The 26,372-nt window shown below is 37.9% G+C and overlaps 1 protein-coding gene across 2 annotated transcripts in view; it reads left to right on the forward strand.

The window, feature by feature from the left end:
* The first annotated feature begins 2,000 nt into the window (after positions 1-2,000).
* The window catches only part of Dcbld2 (discoidin, CUB and LCCL domain containing 2), a 53,785-nt gene continuing 29,413 nt past the window's right edge, over positions 2,001-26,372 (forward strand). For both annotated transcript variants that reach the window (XM_070030405.1, XM_070030406.1), the window contains exons 1-3: positions 2,001-2,224; positions 13,356-13,583; positions 21,030-21,167. In XM_070030405.1, the coding sequence (XP_069886506.1) occupies positions 2,011-2,224; positions 13,356-13,583; positions 21,030-21,167 (580 nt within the window). In that variant the 5' untranslated portion in view covers positions 2,001-2,010. The remainder of the gene's footprint in view (positions 2,225-13,355; positions 13,584-21,029; positions 21,168-26,372) is intronic.

Below are 26,372 nucleotides of genomic sequence, written 5' to 3' on the forward strand. Positions count from 1 at the left end.
ATGCAGTTTTCCAACTTACAGGGTCAGATCTATTCATCTTTTAATTGAAAATATTGTAATTTGAAAATGCATTTAGTTCATTTAAGGTGCCAAAGACCTTTACTTCGTTGTACAGTACATTGTAGAGCATCAATTGATTATTCTTATGAGTGTATACTGGCTGGGAGCTGTGACTTGTCATTGTCAAGCATCAGAGTTCCATAATACATATTGTTGCTAGCCTAGCAAAAGATGAGAATCAAAAAATCAATGCACAGTTTCTACTGAATATGCATCACACAGGCATTGATATTGTGAATTGAACCATCTAAGTAGAAACAACATAAGTTGGTGCTCTATCGGCCCCCAAAGCAACTTCATTTTCCACAACATGTGTCTTACCTAATTTCCTTTATTTGTTAAGAATGACACCATCCTCTTAAAACATCGTGTTAAAAACATTCCAAATGGTACCTCTCTCCTCTCCAAAATCAGTAACTGCCTGGTACTACGTATTCCTCTTTCTCAAAATGAATTATATTTATTGCTCTATCGGCACAGCATCTCCACCAAATTGCTCATGACATTTATTTGCAATTATTTCAATCTGTATCACCTCTTTCTTCTTTAGATTCTTCCAGATTTTTGTATTATTGCTGTGACTCCTGATATTTTTCAGACAGATATCAGGTGCTCAACAATTCTCTGAAGCATGTCTGGGTGAAGTTTCAGGTGTAAGTTTTCAATAACCTTGGCCACAGGGTCTTTCTTTTACCCTCACCCCCCCCCCCCAACCCTCTCCTATTCCCTGTTGTAGTAAAGGTCACAAGAAACACAAAACACATATACTAAGAATTGAATAATACAACTGTTATTGCCATTCAAAGTTGCTGCAACAATCAGCTGTAGTTTTAAAATGGAAAACAGCAGCAACAACGACAAAAAAGAGACAGTAGCTCATGTTGGCAATCCTAGTTATTCAGGAGGCTGAGATCTGAGGATCACAGTTCGAAGCCAACTCCGGCAGTAAAGTCCATGAAACACTTATATTAACCACACACACACACACACACACACACACACACACACACACACACACACACACACACACACACACACACACGAGCTCCTTAGAGTCATTCCTCTTCCAGGACCCAGGTTTCCCACCCCTTCCAGTGGTCTGATGTGCGGCGGGGGAGGAGCTGAGGGCAGCTGGGCGGGAGGAGCCTGCGGAAGGCGGGATGGGGGAAGGCCCGGAAGTCATTGACCAGAGCCAGCGGTGGGTCGCCGCAGCGGGACCTCTCTGGGCTGCAGTCCCAACAATAACAGGCACTCGGGTAGGGCGGGGGCCCCAATGGCCTGGAGCTTGGGGGCGGAGCCGGCAGCTTGGTGGGCGGGTCCGGATTGGGGGAGGGGGGGAGGCGGTTGGGACGCTTCCCAAAGCAGAAGGCGATTGGAGAGAGCAGAGAAGGGGCGGTGACCCTGGGGGAATGGGTCGGAGAGCTAACGGGTCGACCGAGGAGAGAACGTGCTGATTGGGTGATGGAGAAGAAGACGGACCCGAGGTGATTTTGGATTGGTCAGAAGGGCAGAGGGGGCGTGTCCAGCGCGCGGGAGAGGGAGCGCGAGGGAGCGAGCGGCAGGCCTGCCTGCCAGCTAGCCAGAGCCGCGGGCGGCGAGTTGGGGTGTCCGTGGAGAGCGTGGTGCGGGAGGCGCGTTCCCCCCTCCATCCCCCCCCCCCCCCGCCAGGTCTGAGCCCCGGCGACTCCGGCAGCTTCCTTCCCTCCCCTCCCCCTGTGCTCCAGGCGGGGTGTCGGGGAGCGGAGGGAAGGGACGCAGGCAGGAGCGGCGGAGGCGGAGGAGGTGCAAGCGGGTGAGGGGCGGAGGGGTGCGGGCGCGGGGCGCGGCGCGCGCTGCCCCGGCCTCTCCCGCCGCGGCCGCAGCCTCTTCCTCGGGTGCTGCGGCCTCGGCGGGGCCGCGTTGGGGGTTCCGGGGCGCCCGCACTATGCAGGCAGGTCGCCGACCGCCGCGATGGCGAGTCGGGCGGTGGTGAGAGCCAAGCGCGGCGCGCCGTGTCCCCGAGTTCGGGCCGCGGCCGCCGCCCCCGCCTGGGCCGCGCTCCCGGTCTCCGGCTCCCATTCCCTCCCTCCGGGCTCCCCCTCCTCCTCCTCCTCCTCCATGCCTCCGCTCCTCCTGCTCCTGCTCCTCCTGCTCGTGCTGCTGGACGACGCTGGAGCCCAGCAAGGTGAGGGGTCCCCCGGGGGATGGCGCGACTAAGCTGAGCCCCGAGGGCAGCCCCTCCGGCACCCAGCCGTCGGGTCTTCGGGTCCTTTATCCAGATCTGCGAAAGCCGGGGGTTGGGCACGGTGAGACCTCCCCCCTGCCCGGCTGCGCGCGAGCCCGGCAGGTTGAATTGCAAAGATGGGATCTCTGCCTCCCCCCCCCCCCCAATTATCCATGCTTTCTGTACTTCGGTGATGGGGGGGGGGTCCATTCATTCCTCTAGGAAGGATCCTGAGACCCTGCCAGGGATGATGCCTCTTGGGATTTTGAATCCTTACAACTGAAAAATGGGGGTGTGAGGCGGCATGGAAGGAACTTTTGAAGGCGTTACTCCCTAAAGTTAAGCCTTCTGGATGGAGGGACAGATACCTAGGCCAGGAAATTAAATGCAGATACCTAGGCCAGGAAATTAAATAGTTACTTACATCTGTTGGAGACGTGTGAGTAGTGATGGTTATCACCCCTTTGTAAGTGCTCAGGTTCCAAAGAGAGTGAAGGAAATGGTGATCTCCTGTTATCTTGGGCTCACTGCGTGTTCTTTAAACATTCAAGGTTACTGAGGATGGTGGTTTGTAAATTACCTTGGGCAAACGTGTGAGTCTTACCCCAAGGCAACATATACTATTGTCCTAAGGGAGCGATTCCCCATCTACAATCCTTGAGAAACTTAGTTCAGAAGAAGGCAGACCTATTTCTTGAAAGATCATAATGGAAACAGTGGGGACTGATTTTTTTAATTTTTAGTGCTGTTTTCAGATTAGTGGTACTAACCTTATTTGAAATCAGTTTGGCATTAGTAATTGCACATAGCTTTCCATTGCTGTTCTCATTATATTGAAGTGAGAAGGATGAAGGCTAGATTGTTTGTTACTGTTAGGAAATTTTTTTAAAACCTGTAAGCCCGGCTTAGTGTCAGTAAAGTAAGGAATCAAGGCCTTGAGGCTGACATTGAGAAGATATTTTAGTTTGGACAGCCATGTGGAAAAGTAGTGTCTAAGGAAAACGTGTGGTAACTTAACATTCATGTACATTTCTAAATCATAATTTACGGTTTACATGCTTAGCAGGAAGGTTTTTTATCAGAACTTAATATATTAGAGTGTGAGATTCTCTTGGTGAAGTATTGAAGCCCAACTATGTATCTTCTTCCTAGCGCTCCTAGGAAAAGGAATTGGCTAATACTGATCAGAGGTTGCTTTGTGGGAGGCACAGGACTTAGTGGTTTATGGGTATTAATTCATTTGATTCTCTTAACAACCTGGTGAGAGAGATGCCATTGTCCTTGAGACAAAAGAATATATGGTACTTTGAAAGGAATATGTAAGCACTATACTGTTTCACTTACTTGCATATCTGAAAGTGTTTACATCATGTTTTTTAAACAAATCTTTGACTGGTATAGAATCAGTTCTATGTCTCCCTAGCCCCTAAAGCTTTACTTTTGCAATTTTTCATGCCTAGGTTACTCAAACCATGAGCATTTTGACAAATGTTTCTTTCACAGTCATCTCATATAATTATGTAAATACCAATATAGATTAATACCAATAGATGCTAGTGACTAGTATGTTAGCTTTTTTAAAAAATCCTTTTAAATTGGGTAAACTTTGATTTAGTCAATTTCTTTTTGCCTCATTCTGTATGAGGTATGTGAGAATACACGTTAGTGAAAATGAACTGAGTTTTGCAAAGAGAAAATCATAGTTATAAATGCTTAGCCTTATTAAACTTTGCCTACTAAGTTGATAAAGGAAGCACAGGTAACATTCAAAGTCAAAATTCAGGAATTATGAAGAAGTGAATTCCTTAATATAGTTCTTACCCTAATGCAGTCTTCAGTGGAATCCTTTTAAGCTAATCTGACCAGCCCACAAGATTGCTTTAGGGGTTATTGGTCTTCCCTCACATAACTGGAAGGAAGTTGCATTAAAAAAAGAAAAAAAGATCAGTGCTTTAAAACAAGTGTAAAACTTTTTAATAATGAGAATGTCCATGTGATATAATGCTAGTAACAAGGTATTGTGTATACCATCTAAGAAGGCAACAAGGTATCCTGTGTACCCTATAAGAAGGCCTATGAGAAAGAGTTGGGTTTTGTTGTTTGCTTTTTGTTTTTTCCTTATGCTGGCGTTTAAACTCAGGAAGTTGCATGCTAAGTAAGCTTCTACCACTTGCATCTAGCCCTATCAATTGGTTGTCTTCTGGTGATAGAATTGTAGAATTCAGGATATTTATACTTTCCAGATTGTTTGTAATTTTTGTAGTCAAAATAAAATAAACTGTGAAAAAAATGTTTCTTGAATATATTTTTTTCTCCTCAGCCAGCCCAGGTAGACATATATTTGATATTTCTGCTCAGATGGAACTGTTCTTCTTGCCTTGTTTTGAAAGAGTGGACTATATTATCTTCATTCCAATAATGCTGCACATAGCAAATCCTCAGCATATTTTTCTGCTGACAGTGATTTTTCTTTTTATTTGGCTGAGAATAAAATTAATTGTTTAAAAACTTGCCAACCTTGCACAGCAGTGATGTGTTTTAATCAGTCTTAGTTCACTAATAAATTTATAGCTGCTGTTGATGTACATCTTACTCTGCTGGCATTTTGTTTTATTTTTTTTTCTGTGGCCCCCTCCCAGCTTCCCTCAGATGTGCACATGTATATACCATATATGGGGTCACGGAATTTATATGACAAATTAAGAAGAGGTCTTTTGTGTCTTGGGTCCTGTTTACTTTGTCATATCTGGTTGCATTTTCAATCTACTGGCATTTTAGATGTAACTTTTTGTGTATGTGTGTGGGTCCTGAGGCTTGAACTTGATCTAGCACTGTCCCTAAACTTTTGTGCTTAGGGCTAGCACTTTATCACTTGAACCACAGCTCCACTTCTGGTGTTTTGGTGGCTAATTGGAGATAAGAGTCACACAGACTTTACTGGCCATGCTGGCTTCAGACCACAATCCTCAGATCTCCTGAGTAGATAGGATTATAGGTAGGAGACACCAATGGTGCTGAGCTGGATGTAACTTTTATACCTGTATTTTTTAGCTGTAAATTTGATACTAAGTTCATCTTCAAATTTTTTCTCTTCTTTTGAAAACTTTCTTCTGTAAAATATACATCTTTCTAAAACACTTAAAATTGTGAAACTTCTGCTGAAGGCACATTTGCTATAGTAATAAATGTAAGAGGAAATTGTGGTCTACTATGATTGAAGTTATATTTCCAGTTTACATTATGATGTTAGCAGTTTGGGTCACCTTGTTTCAGAAGATAACTTTCCTTTGTATCATGGAAGTATGTCTGTCTTTGGGACTAGAATGTGATTTAAATGCTATAAAATAATAGGAAATTAATTTTTAATACCATTAAGGGGACTTATTTATACCTATGGAATATGATATGTTGGCAAGGGTACTGATTTTGTTTTCTAATTGCTAATTTAGTAACTAAACCAATGAAACAAATCAAGATTTTTTTAAAAGAATAATTTTAGTTCCATAATTATATTTGGAACTAATATGGCAAACAAGTTTTCCAGTCTGTCAAATCATGCCTTGATGGGCTTGTGACTAAGGGAAATCTATTCTGAAGGATATTTGTGAGTTGTCAAAAATGGAAACTGCAAGAAGTAATTGTTACTAATGTCAACATTATGTGTAGAAGTTTCCGTGCCTTTTATTGTTCTGGTGAAACATAAGTGTGTACTGAGCCTGGTACACACACACATATAATCATACAACCAATCTCTGAAGCAGGATGATCCCAAGATCAAGGCTAGCAGTGTGGCTGCACATTGTAGTGAGACACTTTCTAAATCGAAAAGAAAACAACTATAAGAACATTCTCCTTCAGTCATATTCAGATGTACAAATCAAGGCAGCCTTTTCTGCTGTATTTCTGATTAGTTTTGAATAATAAAAATTGGAAACATAGCACACATTCCATATGCACTAATTATCAGATTTTTAATCCCATAGCTTTTTTTTTTTAGAGATTTATTGGTAAAAAAAAAATTATAAAATTACCAGCTAGTGATTTTTAGGTAGAGTCTCCAATCTTTTTTTTTTTTTTTTTTGGTCGGATGTGGGGCTTGAACTTGGGGCTTGGATGCTTATCCCTCAGCTCTTCAGCTCAAGGCGAGCGCTCTACCACTTGAGCCAACAGCGCCACTTGAGGCTTTCTAGTCAGTGACAGCAAGGCATGATGGTTCAAATAATTTGTTCTTAAACCACCCAAACTGGAATACTGCTTTCGCCTCTTTTATTGACCTCAGTTTTGATATTTCTTTAACTTCCTTTGGTCTCCATCATCTCAGATCATTTTAGATTATGGTTTATCTCTTTCCCTTGGGCGTACCCTTGTTGCAGCTTGTATCCTAGAAACTTATTGTCCAGATATGCAACATTCATAGGTAGAAGAAAGTTCAGGCTTATTATAGGGAATAGGAAGCTAATTCTGCTTAAGGTAGACGGAGAAAATGCTGGGAGGATTCTGAGATACCTCATAGAGCTGGACCAAACTAAGCCAAGGGGAAAGCAGGAATACACCTGGACTTCATGTTCGTCCTCCTTTCTCTGAATAGAAGAAGTTATGGCTACTGGAAGCCAGAGACTTGCAGCTCTAGCAGTAGATACATTCTGGGATCTCTCTTAACTGTGCAGAGTCCATAGAAATGGCGGGTGAGCTGGGAGCCCACATTGGCCCAGTGTGAGACAGTATGCATCTATGGACCAGTCAACTCATCATTGGGTACAAGGTCATATGAAATGGTTGATAACTGCAGGCAGTCCACAGAAAGAATAAGGAGGATACTTAGAGAGACAAGCCTTCTGTTCTGAAAGGAAGAATGTTACATTTATAGAGTCCACTGTATTTTAAATAATTTACCAAACCCGAACAATTGCTTTGGGATATGGATGTATTAATTCTACATTCAGGTGAGATTGTATAGGAATATAGTGTTTCCATGCCCAGGATTTCAAAAGTCTAACTGTAAAGCCTTTCTAATGTATCACTTCCTTACCATAATATGACTCTTTTGGTTTATTTCTAAATTAAACAGAATGTACTAAGAACCTAATTTTTCTTCTTTCTTTCTTTTTTTTTTGTCAGTCATGGGTCTTAAACTCTGGGCCTGGGTGCTGTCCCTCAGCTCTTCAGTTCAAGGCTAGCGCTCTACCACTGAGCCACAGCACCACTTCCGGCTTTTTCTGGTTTTGTGGTGCTGAGGAATCAAACCCAGGGCTTCATGCCTACAAGTCAAGCACTCTACCACTGAGCTACTTTTCCAGCCCCTTTTTTTTCTTTTTTAATGTATGCCTGGCTCTAAAAATGAATAGAGGTGAGGTGGTTGCGGATGTACTTGGTGGGTATGTATGTGAGGTTCTGTATCTCTTACATTCCTTCATCTAATTCAGTTCCATAAATGATTACATTCGCACAGATTGTTTGAGTTTTAGAAAGCATGAAGATGGAGCAACTTATTTTCCTGGACTTATTTTCCCTCTTTCATCTAAATGAATCACTGTCTTATATATAGCACTAAAAAATAAAAATAAAAATACTTGATGTTGGCTCGCACCTGCAATCCTCACTACTCAAAAGCTAGAATCTGGAGGGTTTCATGAGATTCATTCCAAAACATCCAGAAAAATCAGGGCTGGAGATATTACCCAGGTAGTAGAATGTTAGCTGAGTGAGCAAGTGAGTATAAGGTCCTGAGTTCAACTCCCAGTACAACCAAATGAAATGAAAGAAAGAGAAAGGGTGGGGAGGGTGGAAGAAAAAAATGGAGAACCTGTGAACCTGAAACTGCTCTAGAAAATAAGATCTATTTTTAAAAAGAAAATTTAAATATATTTGCCATAATAAAAAAAAAGGTAGAAACTGAGAAAAATATGCCATGTGAGCATACTCAAAAAAAAAGAAAACTAGAGTAGATATATTAATTTCAGAACAAGGGATGTTACCAGGGGCAAACATGACATTAAGAGAATTGAAGTACTACTTCAAATTATGTTTGAGAATTAGAGTGATATAATTTAAGGATCCTCAGTTATAGGACTTACAAAGTACTTCTCCTCTAAAAATTCAGTTCTGAGTAAAGCACTTAAACTTTTAGACAAATGAAATTTGATGCATTTAGATAACAGCTGTAATTTACAACATTTTTTCCTCTTCCCTAAATGCGCCATGTTTTGTTTTGTTTTTTTAATCAACTTGGGCTTGAACTCTGGGCCTGGGTGCTGTCCCTCTGCTCTTCAGCTCAGGGTGAGCACTCTACCACTTGAGTCACAGTGCCACTTCCGGTTTTCTGGTGGTTAATTGGAGATAAGAGTCTCATGGACTTTCCTGCCCAGATGGCTTTGAACCGTGATTCTCAGATCTTAGCCTCCTGAGCAGCTAAGGTGTGAGCCACTGGTACCTGTTTTTTGTTTGTTTTGTTTTGTTTTTTTCATTTTATTATGAAGTTTCACAGACATGACACTTACTTAGAGAAAATATGATCAGATTCACCAATTCACAGTGAACAAAATCAAAATCTTTGAGAGTTTCCTGGAAAAGTCTAAATTTTTCATAATTTATTATAATGAAACATTATAATTACCATGCTGTCTAGTTTTGGCATACTTGTAAAACTTTCCTGCATTTGTATTTGCTGTAATTATAGGAAATAGTTCTGGAATCATAGACTTCATATTATTTAAGTTTAGTAATGAATATTATTTTTTGTAATATGACATAAGCTCAGGTTGAAGTTTACATGTAATCACCAGGGAGTGCATACTTACCTAAAAAAATACACTTGGAGGATGGGCACTAGTGGCTCATGCCTGTAGTCCTACCCTACTCAGTAGGCTGAGATCTGAAGATCACACTTCAAAGCCAGCCGGGGCAGGAAAGTCCATGAGACTCTTATCTCCAAATGACCACCAGAAAACTGGAAGTGGTGCTGTGGCTCAAAGTGGTAGTGAAAAAAGCTCAGAAACCATGCCCAGGCCATGAGTGCAAGCCCCCTGACTGACAAAAATAATAACTAAGTAAATAAATAATAAGTAACATGCTTGAAGTTTTAAGTAGAATAGCCTAGAATAAGCTTGTGTTCCTACTTGCTTTATTTCATTGTCATTTCAATATGTTTAATGCTCTTTCTGTTTTCTCTAGAGATAAGTAGTGAAAAGAAATCACTTCTCTTCTTGGAGTAATATCAGAATTTCTATGTGGCTTAACACATACACATCTGACCTTGTACTCTTTAGTGAAAGTGGACACATGTTCTGTGAGTAATTCTCCAGATAGATAAATCTAGAGCCAAACAAACCATAAGATCACATTCCAGCAGTTTTTTTTTTCCCCACTGAAATTAAATTTAAGCTAAAACAATGACATGGAGGGTTTTCCCCCTTTATGAGAGAAGGAAAACATATTAACAGTGATAGTGGTGATGATAGAGGAGAAAGAAAGGTTGGTAAGTGTATAGACTGGACTGATAATACATCCTTTTTGAGAACTTTCTCTTCCAGTAGTTTGTCAGTTCTGCCTTGTGAACGAATGATAGTAGGTAGTGTAGCCTGGTCACAGACATGGTTCTTCCCAGTGTAGAATGCTAATCAGAAAATTTGGGCATAATTATTCTTGACCTTATTGATAACCTTTACCTGTAATGTTAAAAACTCTTCAGTCAGGTAAAATAATCTTAGCTCTTAAGACCAATACATACTTTTTTCTTTAAAGAAAAATGAAGCATTCCCCATGTTTCAAAGATTGCTAAGTGGAACATAAAACTCTTTAGCATAATTGATGGCCTTTGGGAGAATATGATTCCCTGAATTATACTTTTAGTGAGTACAACAGCATTTCCCTTTGGGTATGAAAACCTGCCAAGAGCTAGAGAAAATCTTACATCTAAGATTTCTTCACCTTGGCCCTAAATCAATACTTTACAACTTCAGCTCCATTCACATTTAGGGGTGTTTTTCCTATAGTGTTGATTATAAGATATTTTAGTAGCATTTCAGGCTGCTAGCTCTAGAAGACAATGAGTGACAGCCCTGACTCAAGTAACCGACTTGGGAGGAAGAATGGCCTCTATGGGAGCCGCTGCCTCGGTTGTAAGAACCACTCTCCAAGTGTCTTAGATGAATCATTGATAAAGAATATTTTCCATGCTTTAGTTTTACTTTTGAATGTTTCATCATATTTCAAATATTCTCCATGGAAAGTCTTTAGTTTTAAGAACTGTCCAAATCACCTGGGAATATATAGCTACTTAGGAAGTGAAAATGAGGACAAGGACTTTCTTTGATTTGAGAATCCAACCTTAGAACTTCTGAGTGTTGAATACAGTGGTTTGTTTTTCAAACTACAAGGATACATGTCATTCATAAAATCATTTAGTGAGTTTGCCATGTAAAACGCCCTTCCTTCTTTGAAATAACAGGAGGAGAACACATGAAGCTGCTGGCCTGCTGAATATGTGTACTGTGCCCAGCTTTGTCTTTACAGCAGGAGTATTTTAAACCGTGCTCTGTAACAGTAGATGAAAGTTTAGCTGTTTATGTAGTCATGTTAAACTTACCAAATTTCTTTGAGAAATAAAACATTTGTTATTCATTCTAAAAGACTGGCATAGTTACTTACAACTTTGTTTTCTCATCTTGCAAGAAGATGAAGTGTTGAACTCCATCACATGTTTTAGAGCATTCCTGGCACATTACTTGTTAAGTAATCTTTTATACCCTCACTCTCCCTACAGAAGACGCTGAAAAGGACATCTCTATCTGAGCTGTTTTCTTTTCTCATCAACACACATGCAAAAAAGTCTCTGTTTTTCATTAGTTAGTATTTATTTTGTTGTTATAGACATCATGCTTTATGATAGAAAAAACAAGAAACACTACACTTATTGAAAAGTAAACAGGATAGGACATCTAAAAATTATTCCAAATACTGCTTTTACTGTTTTTTTTTGTTTTGTTTTTTGTAAAGCTCATTTTACAATGACAATCTTTGAATGAATAGTAGCCTATAAAAAATGAAACCATTTGCCATTACAAAGTCAGACATTCATCTCTTGATAGGTATTTCTGGACTTTGTGAATCCCATGAATGCTTCACTTGAATCACTGCCATAGCTTGTTTATTAAAGAAAACATATTCATATTTTGAGTATTTTTATTTATCCAGTTTTTTTTTTTTTTTTTTTTTGCGGAGGGGGTGGGGGAGGGAGGAGGGAGGAGATCCGGTCGTGTGGCCTGAACTCTGGGACTGGGCACTGTCCCTCAGCTCTTCAGCTCAAGGCTAGTGCTGTACCACTTGAGCCACAGTGCCACTTCCGGCTTTTTTCTTTTTGCTTATGTAGTGCTGAAGAATCGAACCCAGGGCCTCATGCATGCAAGGCAAGTGCTCTACCGCTGAGCCACCTTCCCAGCCCCCCAGTGTTTGTTTTGTTTTTTAAAGATTGAAACACTTCCATGAAGCACCATTTTTATCTTCTGAATAGTAAGAGAACATTTTAGACTAGTTTCATAATGTGAGAAACCCTGTCTTAGGATAGCTGTTTTCTTCTCTTAGGAAAAATGTTAATGATTTATTCAAAAGTTATTTATATTTCAACTCATTTATTTTCACAGTGGGGTTTTTATAGCCCTGTTTTTAATTTAGATGATATCCAGCAGAGATATTCAAAACATTTTTCACGGTAGTACAGTGGAAATTTGCAGGAGATTTTTCAGGTTGTATAATATCCTAAGTTTTGTAGTTGCAAAAGATCAGGGAATATATTGCATAGAACCTCACATTTAGATTGTTCTTCCTTGATATATTTTGAGAGCATAGCTGCTATGTCTAGTTTTTGTGTGTGAAATGAAAGTTGGTATGTATAAAAATAGCTAAAATTTACTGTCCACTAAAAGCTAAGCTTTATAAGTGTGGTTATATTATATTTTGAAAGCCAGATTTTGAGTGTTCACTTTAAAAAGTAGAAATATAATTAAAATAAGTAAAGTAGGAAGAGGAATACTAATAGGGATTGGAAGATAAACTTTTTGCAGAAGGTAAGACTTTAAAGTCATGAGAATTTAGGCACAGAGTTGTTTCTTTGTGGAAGATGTTGGAAATTCTCTTGAGCTATATCTTTAGTGAGGCTAAAACCCAGTAATGTCCCTTTCAGTACAACTTTTTGTACAAAAATGGTACTGTTCCAAAGGTGACCTTGAGTAAGTATTTGAAAGAAGATGTCATTTTAAAAGGATACATTTATCATCCAGTTGGATTCATTTGAATTCCATTGTTACTGAATGCTAAACAGTACAATTGAAGTGGCAGCCTAAACTTACTAACTAAACATTTAATGCCTCTTTCTGGATAGTCAGTTAAAAATAAGCTTGCAGTAAACAGAAAGGTGCAAGTATTTCAACTTTGCAGATAGTATACTAAAGTACCTAATTCTTTATATTCAGTTGCTAAAGAATTTCTGAAACAAATAATGCCACTAAGACATAAAAGTCATTTTTCCTAGTCTTTAATAAACTATCACACTTACTATTTTCTCTTCATTCTATAGTGGGATAAGTAAAGCTTTGTTCAAAGGGCTACCAAGCAATCATATTTCAGTAGAATATAAAATTTAAACTTCACCAAATAGTGCTTTAATGGTTTCAGAAGGGAATATGGTATAGCCTGCATAATCTTGAGTGCATGTTATGAAATCATTCCGCTTCTCACAGAGGTTTTAGAAGCTCATAATGTTTATGAATAGATAAAAACTGATCTGTGTTTACTTTGAACAATTACTATAAATTGATGCTCTTTTAAGGATTAGATTTATTATATGTTTATTATTTATTGCAAAATTGTGCTCATTTTTATTCAGATTGAAAAGTCCCTTGAATTTATAAATTACCTAGGTAATCATGATTGTTTTGACCTTTTTGCTCTTTGCTGTAAGTATAATAAGAACCATGTCAGTTGTTTTATCACATATAAAGAAACTATTGGTAGAATAAAGTATTTGCTTTCCCGCATGATTTTAAATCTTCACAAAGTTTAAGATTAAAAACAGTATATGTGTTTTTTTTTTTTAAAGGTGATGGATGTGGATATACTGTGCTAGGCTCTGAAAGTGGAACCCTTTCATCTAAAAACTACCCACAGACCTACCCCAACAGCTCTGTTTGTGAATGGGAGATCCGTGTAAAGTTGACAGAAAGAATTCGTATCAAGTTTGGTGACTTTGACATTGAAGACTCTGATTCTTGCCACTTTAATTACTTGAGAATTTATAACGGAATTGGAGTGAGCAGAACAGAAATAGGTAGGAGGATATTTTCTTAAATGTATATGCAATAATATTTTGTTGCCTCAGGTTCTGAAACTAAAGTTGTTTGGTTTTGTTCTGTTGTTCTGGTACCAGGGCCTGAAATCAGGGGCTTGGCACTCTTGCTCAGCTCTTCTGCTGAAGGAGACATGAAGACTATAAAAATATGGAAAACATTGTATGGAAAAATGTCCTTGTTTCTTCAAAATAACTTTAAAAAATTATGGGAAGAACTGTGTGTATTGCAACTCATTCTCTAAATGTGTAGTTCTTATTTGAATCTTTTGCAGGACTGGGGTTTGACCTCAGGGCCTTGTACTTACCTATACAGGTGCTCTCCACTGATTTATGTCTCCAGCCCTTTTCTCTGCTGGTCATTTTTAAGATAGGGTCTTGCTTCCTTCATAGATACTCCTGGATATTCCTCCCATAGTTGCTAGGATGACAGTTGTGTGCCACCATGCCCAATGTCTTCTACTGAGGTGGAGTCTCTTGGACTTTTGTGCCCAGACTGCCTGGGACTCCTGTCCTCCCCAATTAGCCTCTCACATAGCCATGTGCCACCATACCCAAACGGATCTGGTGAACTTTTGTGCCCAGGCTGGCCTCTATCCATCATCATCTCAGTCTTTCAAGTAGCTAGCATCACAGGCATGAACCACTAGTGCCTGGCATCTTTGAGTCCCGATTCCAGCCAAGAGACTAAAAGAATTCTTAGATATTTCACTTATTTAGATAGTTTAAAAAAGATTATCAGCATTGTTTTAGGAGTAATAAATGGTAATAGGATTTTAGAGGAATCTGTAATAACAAAATATTTAAAATGTGATATTATAATTTTAGTTATAATTTTATTAGATACATTCCAAAGTCCACTTGAAATATGTAGGATGTAGTTTTAATTATTTCAGGGTAAAAGACGGTAATGGAGTAGGTAAGAGAAACAGAGCTAGGCTATTGGTGAAGCAGCCCAATGGATTCATGGAAGTTGTTATACTTCTGTTTTAGTGTATTTCATAAAATTCTCATAGTAATTTTTTAAAAATAGAAAACAAGAATTATGTATTTGGACAACAAATAGTGATAACATGTTAGAGAGAAAAAGTGACATGGGAAACAGGTGTTAAAATTGCCTTCTGAGTCTAGTCACCTGCTGGAATTCTTGCTGAGATTCCCTTACATAAGTTACCCAAAGATGCCCAGGTTTCAGTCATTTTCTTTACTTTTAAAGGTTATATGAAATCATGTTTTTTTTTAACGTTTGGCTTGTGATAAGTATTTAATGAATATCCATTCTCCCTTATTTCCTTTATTTTTATTTTTCCTTGTCTCTTCACACAAGGGAGTACAAAACTCTCTAGAGATCAAAGGGGGTGAATGGAAAGTCCTTTTGGGCTTGATGCTCTCCCTCACTCCCCCACCTAACTGCACTATTTTGGTGCCGGTTTTGGTAGTGGAAGGAAGCAAAAGTTGCCTGTCGCATGTGACAGAGAAAGAAAAATTATTCAAGGATAGATGTTTACCATTTTGCAGAGTATAACAGGAAGAAACATACATGGTAGACTTGAGCACTTACTACTAATGCGGCTGATCCTTCCTTTCTCATCTTTCCTCACTTTCCCTTTACAACAGAAGCAGGACCAGATGAGCTTCATTTCCCTGTAATAATAGTTCCTATTTTGGTATCACGGTTTTTTTTTTTTTTTTAACGTAACTGTTAATTTTAGAGTTTTAACCCTGAGAGGTGGTATTATGGACTCATGACTAAAAGGAAAAGAAATAAAAGAATGGTTCCTTCAGAACTGTTTAAAATCATCACTTAAATAGGATGTATTTTAATTGAGAAGGCAATTTTGGTTTATTTGACAGTTAATGAATATTTTGTATTTTTTAGGAAAGGATAGGGTGTTAAATTATTTAATAACATGATTTTCTTGTGACTTTAGGTAACTCTTCTCTGAATTGGTAAATTGTATAGACTCTTCATGAAATAACTTTTATGATGGTATTAAGATGGCTGTATGTTCTAATTCATTTTTTAGATGGATTATATTAGATTAGAAAATTCCATTAAGCTTTTTTTTGGGGGGTCCGGTTGTGGGGCCTGAACTCTGGGCCTGGGCGCTGTCCCTCAGCTCTTCAGCTCAAGGCTAGCGCTCTACCACTTGAGCCACAGCACCACTTCTGGCTTTTTTCTTTTTGCTTATGTGGTGCTGAGGAATCGAACCCAGGACCTCAGGCATGCAAGGCAAGCGCTCTACCACTGAGCCAACTTCCCAGCCCCTCCATTAAGTTTTTTATCTAGGTTTTTATCTTTTCTTTTATGATGGTTCATTATATATACTTTTAGCACATGTTAATTGTACATTGTGGGGGTGTTATTGTGATATTTCCATATGTGCATATAATAAACTTGAATCATATTGCTGATTAATTTCTGATTTCTGAGACAGTTGCTCTCTAAAGGTGAAAATTAAGCTATAAAGGTGTTTATTATTACACCTACAAATACATACATAACATACATATTAATTTTAGTTATTTTTTGTCTCCATTTTGACAGCTTTTCACATTGGTCTATACACATTTATTAGCATCATTTCCCTTGTGGATATAATTGAGAAATACTCCAAAAATGAAGGGCCCCCCTTTTTTTTGGGGGGGTCTGCTAGTGGGGCCTGAACTCTGGGCCTGGGCACTGTCCCTCAGCTCTTCAGCTCAAGGCTAGCGCTCTACCACTTGAGCCACAGTGCCACTTCCAGCTTTTTTCTTTTTGCTTATGTGGTGCTGAGGAATCGAACCCAGGGCCTTGAGCATGCAAGGCAAGCACTCTACCACTAAGCCACCTTCCTAGCCCCAAAAGGGCCCCACTTTTATAACCTCATTTAATTTTATTTACCTCCCTAATTTATTTAGGTTATAATTTAGTTTACACTATAAGTTTTAATTATTGATGTTACAAATACAAATAAGACTGTTACTAAGTTTTCCTTCCTTCTGAGGTTCTGGTGAAATTTGTAGAGCATTTGAACCATCTGTTGTTTGAAAGTTTGTTTTGTGTAACTATCTAGACCTGATACCTTTTTGGTGGCATAGTTTCTTGCCCGTCTTGTATATTTGTGCATTTCTCTCTTTATTTCCTTGTCAAATTAAGTAGTGATTTGCTTATTTTGTGTTAAAACATTTTCAAAATACAAATTTTGATTTATTAGATCTACTTTCTATTCTTGACATTTTCATTTGTTTCTATTTTCCAGATTTTCTCCACTGTGTTTTTTGGTGGGCTTTGTTGCTCACTTTCATTTTTGTCACACTGTTTAAGCCTAGAAATTTTACTCTGATTAAATTTTTAAGATATGTATCCCAGAGAATGACGTATATCAATAATTAATTGTTGATATATTAATTGACATATTAATCCATTAACATATTAATGTTAATATCTTATTATATTAGTGAATTCGTGTGTTACATTAATACGTTATATTAGTACATTGTATTAATACATTATTGCACTGATGTAGTAATATGGCAGTTGTCAATTTTTTTAGGAATCTATAATTTGGTTTAGCTATCTCTTTTGCCTAATAACTGTTTAGTAGGTTTGTTTACACTTGGAAGGATTTTATTTTGATATTGAAAATACTTAAGTTTTTTGAGTTAGAGAATGTTGATTGTAATACTTCCAGCTTATGGAATTTATCCATGCTTTCTTTGTAATGTTAATATATGACCTTTTATGTGTGAATGTCCTATATATGCTAAATAATGAATACTTGGATTGTTTCCATATCTTGGGTGTTGTGACTATTGCTGTAACGAACATGTGAGTGCAGATGTCTCTTTGGCACACTACATATCCTTTATATAGATATCCAGTAGTGAGATTACTAGATTATATAGTAGTTCTAGCTTTAAGTTTTGAAGCTCCATACTGTTTTTTGTAATGTCTGTACTGTATCCCCTCAGTAGTGTTTGGGGTTCCCATTTCTTCATCTTTTTTTTTCCAGCACTTACTATCTCTCCTGTTTTTGATAGCAGTCATTCTAACATATGTGAGCTGATATGGTACTGGGATTTGAACTCAAGGCTTTGTGGTTATTAGGTAAACAGCCTACATCTGAGCCATACCGCTAGTACTTTTTCTGTACCAGTTATTTTTTATTTAAGATCTCACTTCCTGCCCAGACACACTCCTGGGTCTCAGTTGCCTCTTTTAGTCTTCTTATCTTATGGCTGTATCCCTGTACCCTGTTATCTGTTGTTGCTTGTGAATTTTCCTGCCTGAGCTGACCTGTACTACAGTCCTGCAGTCTCAGGCTTCCAAGTAGTTAGAACTAAAGTGTGTCACAGGCTCCTAGCTTCATTGTGGTTTTCTATTAGCATTTCCTTGATGTGTAGTGATGTTGAATAACCTTTTTTTCATGTACCTCTTGGTCCACTCTGTCCATCTTTTTAGTTGCTGTTGTGGTACTGGGTTTAAACTCGGGGCCTCATGTTTCTTAGGCAGGCGTTATCCGTAAAAAATGGCATTACTTCAAAAGGTTGAATGTTTTGGGACAGATCGTGGAGGAATTGAAAACTTCACTGGATGAAAACTTTTCTATGCAATGCTGTGCCATTCAAGAATTCCTTTTTAGGGCTGGGATGTAGCTCAGTGGCAAAGCGCTTGCCTAGCAAGTGCAACGTCCTGGGTTCGATCCCCAGTACCAAAAAGAAAAGACAAAAAAAATACAGTTAAAAAAAAGAATTCCTTTTTAGGAAATAGATTTTGATGTCTCCTCAGTGGTGAAAAACCTATTTTTCTAGAAAGTTATTGAAAGAAGTTGCTTTATATGTATGCTATGTGTGTCTCACCTGTGATGCTTTCAGTAAGTCTGGTTTTGCTGAAATCGGCACATTATGACTCATTGCATTTTTACATTAGCATACTTGGCATGAGAAACTACTAGCCATCCTGAAAGAAGCTGCCAACTTAATAAGAGCCAGGACCTTGAGTCATCACCTTTTCAAAAGAAAAGAAACAGAAATGGAAGACGAATCTGCCTTCTTTCCAGAAGTGTGCTGGCTTTCCAGAAGATAACTACCCACACCCTCCAACCTCCACACCTCTTATTTTTTTGGTGGCTCCTTGAGCCATGCCCTCAGCTCTTTTTTGCTCTAGTTTATTTTAGATATAGTCTCTCAGTTTTTGCCTAAGCTGGGCTACATCTCAATTCTCAAACATAGCCTTCCACAGAGTTGTAATTTACAGTCATGCACCAACTGCCTTGTTCTTTGAACAAGGCCCCACTAGTGATTGTGTGTGCACGTGCACATACAAACTGGCCTTGAACTATAAGCATCCCAATGTGTGCTTCTTTTGAGTAGTTGGGATTACAGAAGTGTGCTACCACACCCAGCCAGAGATGACTTTTTAAGTTCTCCTTAAAGCAGAAGTTTAATGAGAAAAGGACAATTTGCTTAGAAAACTTGACAGGGAAAAATACTATTAATTTTTTAGTCCTTGGAATCACTATTATGAATAGTATACTTCTAATATGTTACATTGGTATAGGTATGGTAAAACTGGTGTGTCTCTTACATTGAAGTATTAGTTGGTAGTACTCTTGTGGAATCACTGAAGAGAACAGGCTGCCCTGTGCCTGCTCTGGATTACTCTAGGATGAGGAGAACACAGCTTTTAGGCTCTGCTGAGCTTTACCCACATCATTCTGTAAAGCACTAGTTTTGAACCTAAGCCACAAATGCCCAATCAGAATGACTTTACATCAACTACCCTCTGTCCGCATAACCTGAAGCACAAAATGATAAATGACTTATTGGTGCCAATGAACATTACATTGGCAAAAATATCAAAGCATATCAGAAACACCAGGCATGAACATATCAGACCTAGTAATTTGGGCAGCTCATCTTGATTATATTAAAGGAAGGACACTTGTCACTAGTTTAGGGTTTCTAGCCAGCCTAGACAGACAAATCTATGAGATTCTTATCTTCAATAAACTAGAAGAAAGCCAAAACTGGAGGCATGGGGAGAGCGCTAGAATGCCAGCTGTAAATGGCAAAAGCAGTGTAAGAGTGTGAAACCCTGAGTTCCAGCCCCAATTCTGGGAGACAGGAGTGGGGGGAGAGGGGGGAGGAAGAGAAGATGGAGAGACTCTGAAGCCTGACAAGCCATTTTAGAAAGACTGGAAAGACTACGTTGTGTATCATTCCATTCGTATATAATGGGTCTAATTTCTCTACATGCTCCCTGAAGCTTGATATTTGGTTAGTCTTTTTGACTACAGCCACTCTCTTGGGTATGTGGTATAGTCTCTGTAATTGTAATGCTTAATTTCCTGATAATGAATGTTATCACTTTTCCACATTGCTCTTATTCAAGTGATGTTCTAATGGCTCAAATGAGTTTCGGAACTTTTTATTCTTTTAGACAAGTTACTATGTAAGAAAATCCCATTTTAAATATGCAATTCTTCTTCTCCCTTTTTACTATTCTACTTGGAATAGTACTGAAGATATGTTTTGTTTTGTTTTGTTTTTACTTTTTTTTATTGGTCATGGGCCTGAACTCTGGGCCTGGGCCCTGTCTCTCAGCCCTTTAGCTCAAGGCTAGCGCTGTACCTCTTGAGCCAAAGCTCCACTTCCAGCTTTTTCTGCTTATGTGTGCTGAGGAATCGAACGCAGGGCCTCATGCATGCAAGGCAAGCACTCTACCACTGAGCTACCTTCCCAGCCCCTTTTTTACATTTTTGTTATGCATTGAACATTAGAAGTTAGGCAGGTAGGTGTGTGTGTGTGTGTGTGTGTGTGTGTGTGTGTGTGTGTGTGTGTGTGTGTGTGTGTGTGTGTGTGTGTGTGTGTGTGTGTGTGTGTGTGTGTGTGTGTGTGTGTGTGTGTGTGTGTGTGTGTGTGTGTGTGTGTGTGTACACGTGTACCTGAAAATCAGGGACAAGGCTGTGGCTGTGGGTAAAAGTTTTGTTTGTGTATTGTTGGGCTATCATTAAAGCCATGGAAGTAGATCTGATCTAAGAAGGCTGAACAGGAAGAAGTCTTGAATCTTAAGAAAGAAAATAGTGTAGGACCAAAAAAGTTTGAGTTACCCTGAGACCAAGAATATAGGAGGTCCTGAGGAAGCATGTTGTTCATTGATCAAATTGTTCATTATTGCTTTAAAGAGTACACATGTTGATATAGAAATTTCACTCTTTACAAGTCATACCTGTACCATATTTTCTTTTGAGTCTTTTAAACACTTTCACTTGGCATTTTTTTTCTCTAGGAAAAATATGATTTTTAATGATTAAATATCATACTAATTATTTTTACTAATCTTAATATCTAGTTTGTTAGAATAGGTGGTTCTGTTATGTACATTGAAAATAATCTTGACTTAATGAGATTCAGACGAGTTAAATGCTTTTCTTTCATTCCTAGGCAAATACTGTGGTCTGGCATTGCATATGAACCATTCGATTGAGTCAAAAAGCCATGAAATTACAGTGCTGTTCATGAGTGGCATTCATCTTTCTGGAAGAGGATTTTTGGCTTCATATTCAATTACAAATAAGCAAGGTAATTTTCATCATTATGTAATAGCTTCCACATTTTGTAAATGCTGACAATAAAAGTGAGATGTAGTTTCAAGTACGTCTTATCTGAGATTGGAGTAGAAGAACTAGACATTTACAATTAATACACAAAGTTGACAGAATGTAGATCAGTTTCAGAATTCCAAAAATTAATCATACTTTTACATAAAATCTATATACTTAGTAGTGAAAATACTCATTTTTTACTTTCATAAGATACCTTTTTTAACTTGGTGAAATACTGAGTTATATCATATCTGTTTAGAGTTTTATCTCAGTTTCCCCTTTCACAGTTTATGTTAAAGATCAGATTATCTTTATGGAAAAAATAAAATGAAGTCCTCATACACCAGGAGTCCCTGCAGAAAGATGAGACAGTACAAAATAAGCAAGAAATATTTTTTGAACTGTTAAAATTTAATTTGAAGGAGGTAGAAAATTAAGATAAAATGTAAGACCAGCATTTCATCTCATATGTTTTGAATACTGTGACTCATATTGTCTGCATTAATTGTTGCTATTACACAGAAAATAATCAAGATTCAATTTTTTATTTTGTTATTGGTCATGGGGTTTGAACTCAGGGTCTATGTACTGTCCTTGAGCTCTTTTCCTCAAAGCTAGCACTCTGCCACTATGAGCCACAGCTCCACTTCCCGTTTTCTGGTAGTTACTTGGAGGTAAGAGTCTCATGGACTTTCCTGCCTGGGCTGGCTTTGAATGGAGATCCTCAGATTTTGTCTTCCTGAGTAGCTAGGATGATAGGTGTGAGCCACCAGCTCCTGGCTAAAGATTCATTTTAGTAATTTAGACATGTTAGTATATGTCAATAATTCCAGCTATGTGGAATGTGATAGGTAGAGGATTGAGAACAAAGGCCAGCTCTGCTTGGGGCAAAAGCATGAGATCCTATCTGAAAAAGAACTAAAGCATAAGTCTGGATTTGAAGTGTAAGTGGCAGAAAGCCTCCCTGACAAACACAAGGAATTGAATTCAAATCAGTGCCACCAAAAGTGTTACTGGTGAGTACAAAAAAAAAAGTCTCATTTGGATGAAATAATAGAACAGAAAGTGTTAAAAGCATTATGCTTAGTGTATACTTTAATGAACAATTCATGCTTTTCTTTTTTTGTTATTGTTCTGGTCCTGGGGCTTGAACTCAGGGCCTGGACCTGTCCCTGAGCTTTTTTTGCTCACAGATAGCATTCTACTACTTTAAGCTACAGTCCCACTTCTGCTGTTTTGGTGGCTAATTGGAAATAAGAATTTCACAGACTTTCCTACCCAGGTAGCCTTTAAACTGCAATGTTCAGATCTCAACCTCCCGAGTAGCTAGGATTATAGCTGGGAGCCACCAGCACTCAGCAATGAATCCTTTGACAGAGCAGAAAAACTTGACAGTGTGATGTAGAAAGAGCATCCAGTAGCCCTGGAATCACAAACTAGGTGACCAGGCATGGTGACACACACCTATAATTCCAGTACTGGAGAAACAGAGAGGATTGCACATTCAAGGAGTCTAGGCTAGATAGTGAGACTTTGCCTGTTAGCAACAAGGTAATGTAAGTCCTATGTTTACCACACGCTAGCCTGATAACTTCTAGCCTCTCAGCTCACTTCTGTAGGTTCTGTCCATGAGGAGGGAGGACTAAATAATACCATGTCTGGATAGTGTCTGTGGTTACAAAACATAGCAGGTACAGCGGTGATGCATTTTTCCACCCACCACTAAATACTCAGGCAATTCTCCCGCTCCCCCACCCCACACACTTGAAACAGTGTTTTGCTTCCTAATCTCTTGGCTTAATATCAGATTAAATATTTATTTTTGTATATATCTCCCCATTTGCTCATTAGTTATTAAATTGAAAGTTTCTGAAAATAACGTCTTCCATGTTTTTTAGAAAGATTTTTACATTAGCTATTTAAATTGTGAGCACTTGATCCACAGAAATATAGATATCTTGCGCTAAAGCTCCTTGAGAGATTGACAGTGATCTCAGGGAATGGAATCTCTATGGTTAAATTTGTCTCTGCCAAATTTAGCTTCCAAGAATTTTGGAAATAATCTACTTTAGGAATTTCTTGGTAGTAATACAGTCATAAATCATCTTAAGAAATCCTTACAACACTTCCTGGAAGCCATATATAATCTTATATGCATAGATGTGTGTGTATGTATATACATACAATTTTTTGTATGTCCATTGCCACCTATAAAAACATTATTTCATTGAAATGAGTTAGCTATTCTAGAGAATACTTGTTGAATTTCCTCTTACTTCTTGGGTGGCCTTTCAGTCATAGTTTTTGGTGGTGACCCATTCATTTGCATGCTGGTTCACTTTGTTGAGGTCCCCAGTTTGTTTCTATCCACGAAATTTAGCTGCCACAATGAATTCCAGGAATATTTTTAAGAAACATTACTACATGTCCCTAGTTTAGCAACGTAATTGATAAAGAGTATTTGAGAATAAAAGAATCTGAACAGTCTTGCTTTAATACCTACTTCAGTGGTCAGAAACTGCCATGGGCTTGTTAATATTATATAGAATAAGTTGACAGAGTCACAACTTTGTTGGAGATGGACTAATGTTCATTATTTCATTGCTGCAAAAATCCATTCATTTCTGTTTCCTGTTCCCATTTGTACTGAGGTGATGAAGACAATCATACCTTCATTGGGTTTACAGAATAGAATTGAAAAAGACACTAATTAAATGATTCTTTAGTTGCAATTTGTTAAATTCAAGTGACATGAAGTCAGAGAGATGGAGAGAGTTGAAGACTGATTGAGAGCAAGACACTTTGCTGAGGACACCATGGATGCTCAGAGCTGAAAGATTAGTTGAAGGTTCCAGACAAACAAAGAAGGAAGAACATTCTAAGCAAGGGAACAGTAGGACTGTTGGTGGGAAAGAGATTTAAGGGACTTGAAATACATTTGGTATGCCTAAGATGGAGTGAATAGTGAATATAAGAGCTTTATACAAAATATAAGGGTTAGAGCTTTCTCCATGTGAGGAATATTTCATAATGCAAAACCTTATGAAAGTGAGAACAGAGTAATGATATGACTAAATTCATAGTTTTGCTTGTTTTTAGGATCTTCCTGCTTTATGAGGAATTGGTCAGAATAAGTAGCTACGGAAGGCCAGTTAAGAGGATGCTAGGAGACCAAATGAGAGATGTCTAAACGAAGAAGACCTATTATGTAGGTCTATTATGTAAATGAAGAAGACCTATTATGTACATAGCTCTAGAAATACGCCAGTTTTTTTTTTAAATTTAAGTAGTTGTCCAGAGGATTTGTCATTTAACAAAGCAGATTATGAATGCAATATATCTTGATTAATGTCACCTCTTTCAACATTCTCACCCATCCCTCCCTACCCACTTCTTAATTTTGAATTCTTGACTTCATTCTCCTTCTTTTCCACTTCATTCCTCTCCCTCTTTCTCCTTAACCCCACTTCACCTCTTTCAAGTGCTTCCTAGTGTTTATTTTGAACTTTGCCTTTCTAAGCAATCACACTATATGAGTTCTCCCTTACATCTACCATAGAAATATGCCAGTTTTTAAAGACCTTACAATCAGCATATCTTCTTCAAGGAAATTTCAAAGAATTAGCATCCACCCTGCTACAGCTTAAGTTGTAGTAAGAAGTACTGAACATCAAGAAGCACTCTGGGATGAAGCTCTGAACTACTACTGTAAGCCCAAGTCATACTATCTCTTCTTATTTTAATAAGACATTGTGGGTTTCCTTTCTCTGTAATTGCCTTTAAGCCATAGTTTTCAGTATTTTCTTTTACTAATTTTTTAGTGAAATAATTATTTCTACCAGTGAAAGGATATTTTCTATTTAAAACATATAAATATATATGTTTATATACATATATATATATATGCTTATATACATATTATATATATGTATAGGCATCAAAAACTGTCCAGCAATTAAGTGAGGATTAGTATTTCTACTCCACTTTGGTATATTCTCGAGTTCCAAGTAGACTTTCTGAAATATGGAGAGGTATGTGGACCTTTGAGGGATCCTAGGCATTTATATAGCAACCAGATTAAGATAGTCTGTAGAGAAAAACAGCTCCAAGTTCTGGTGGTATCATTGCAGGTCCAGACTCTATAACTCAGGTATTTTATTAATTAATTTAAGAAATGCTGCCAGCATTTTCATTCTACACTGTAAATTTTACAACATAGATTGACTATTGCAATTCGAAAATAAAATGAATTTTGTAGAGAATGTGATCTGAATTTTGGGTTTTGAATATCTCTTCAATGGCCTGTTTCTGAGCTGACTCTGGGCAATGACTTTTTTCTAACAGAACTTAGAAAACTTTTTGAAATTCCTATTGAAACTTGAAGTCCTCCAAGACAGCCTTTATTTGTATGTACCATAATTGGTATATGGGTAGGTGTATACATGTACTGGAAAGTAGTTACCCCTGTATTCTTGTGGTGGAAATTGGAGTTATAATTTAAAAGATTATGTTAAACATCCTTTAACATTTGGTGAAATGTACAGATTTCACCAAACCAGGATTTTCTAGTGGTCCCTCTAAAGTTTGTCTTTATTTTTGAGAAGGAAAACAGTAAGTATGACCTAGTGTAGATTTTCACATTCTTCCTATTTGAACTCATAAACAATTCTTCATTGGCTCCCACTGCATAGACTTTGCTGAAAGTGTGACTATGATTCTCCAGGTGAGCTGGAGAATACCTTTATTTGACAGGATTATTGTTATATGTTTGATAATTTTTAGCACTTCACAATATTCTGGTTGCTACATTTTTAGCCATATACTTTTGGAAACATTTTCTCCATCTCAACATCAGATTACATAAATTTATAAATAAGATGTTGTATAAGATAGAGAATGCCTTTCTAATAAAGTTGAAATTTATGTTAATGGTTATTGGTTTTGGTTTTGAAAAATAGAGTATGAATTTCTTAGACTGCATGGTATGGTAATTTTATACAGTCCTAAACTTACTCAGGATTCTCACAGTAACTTATGTTTTGTTACACATTTTGTTACTGTTATATCTGAAAATACAAAACTCTGAAAATAGTATTGAAATTGTTTTTGTAAGATCTTACTAATAAAATTTCAGTTTATATTCATATCTTTAGTTGTGCCCTTATTTGTAGGTAAATAAATA

Source organism: Dipodomys merriami, unplaced genomic scaffold (assembly GCF_024711535.1).
Source record: "Dipodomys merriami isolate MVZ:Mamm:240054 unplaced genomic scaffold, mDipMer1.0.p SCAF_2, whole genome shotgun sequence".
Classification (NCBI taxonomy): domain Eukaryota; kingdom Metazoa; phylum Chordata; class Mammalia; order Rodentia; family Heteromyidae; genus Dipodomys; species Dipodomys merriami.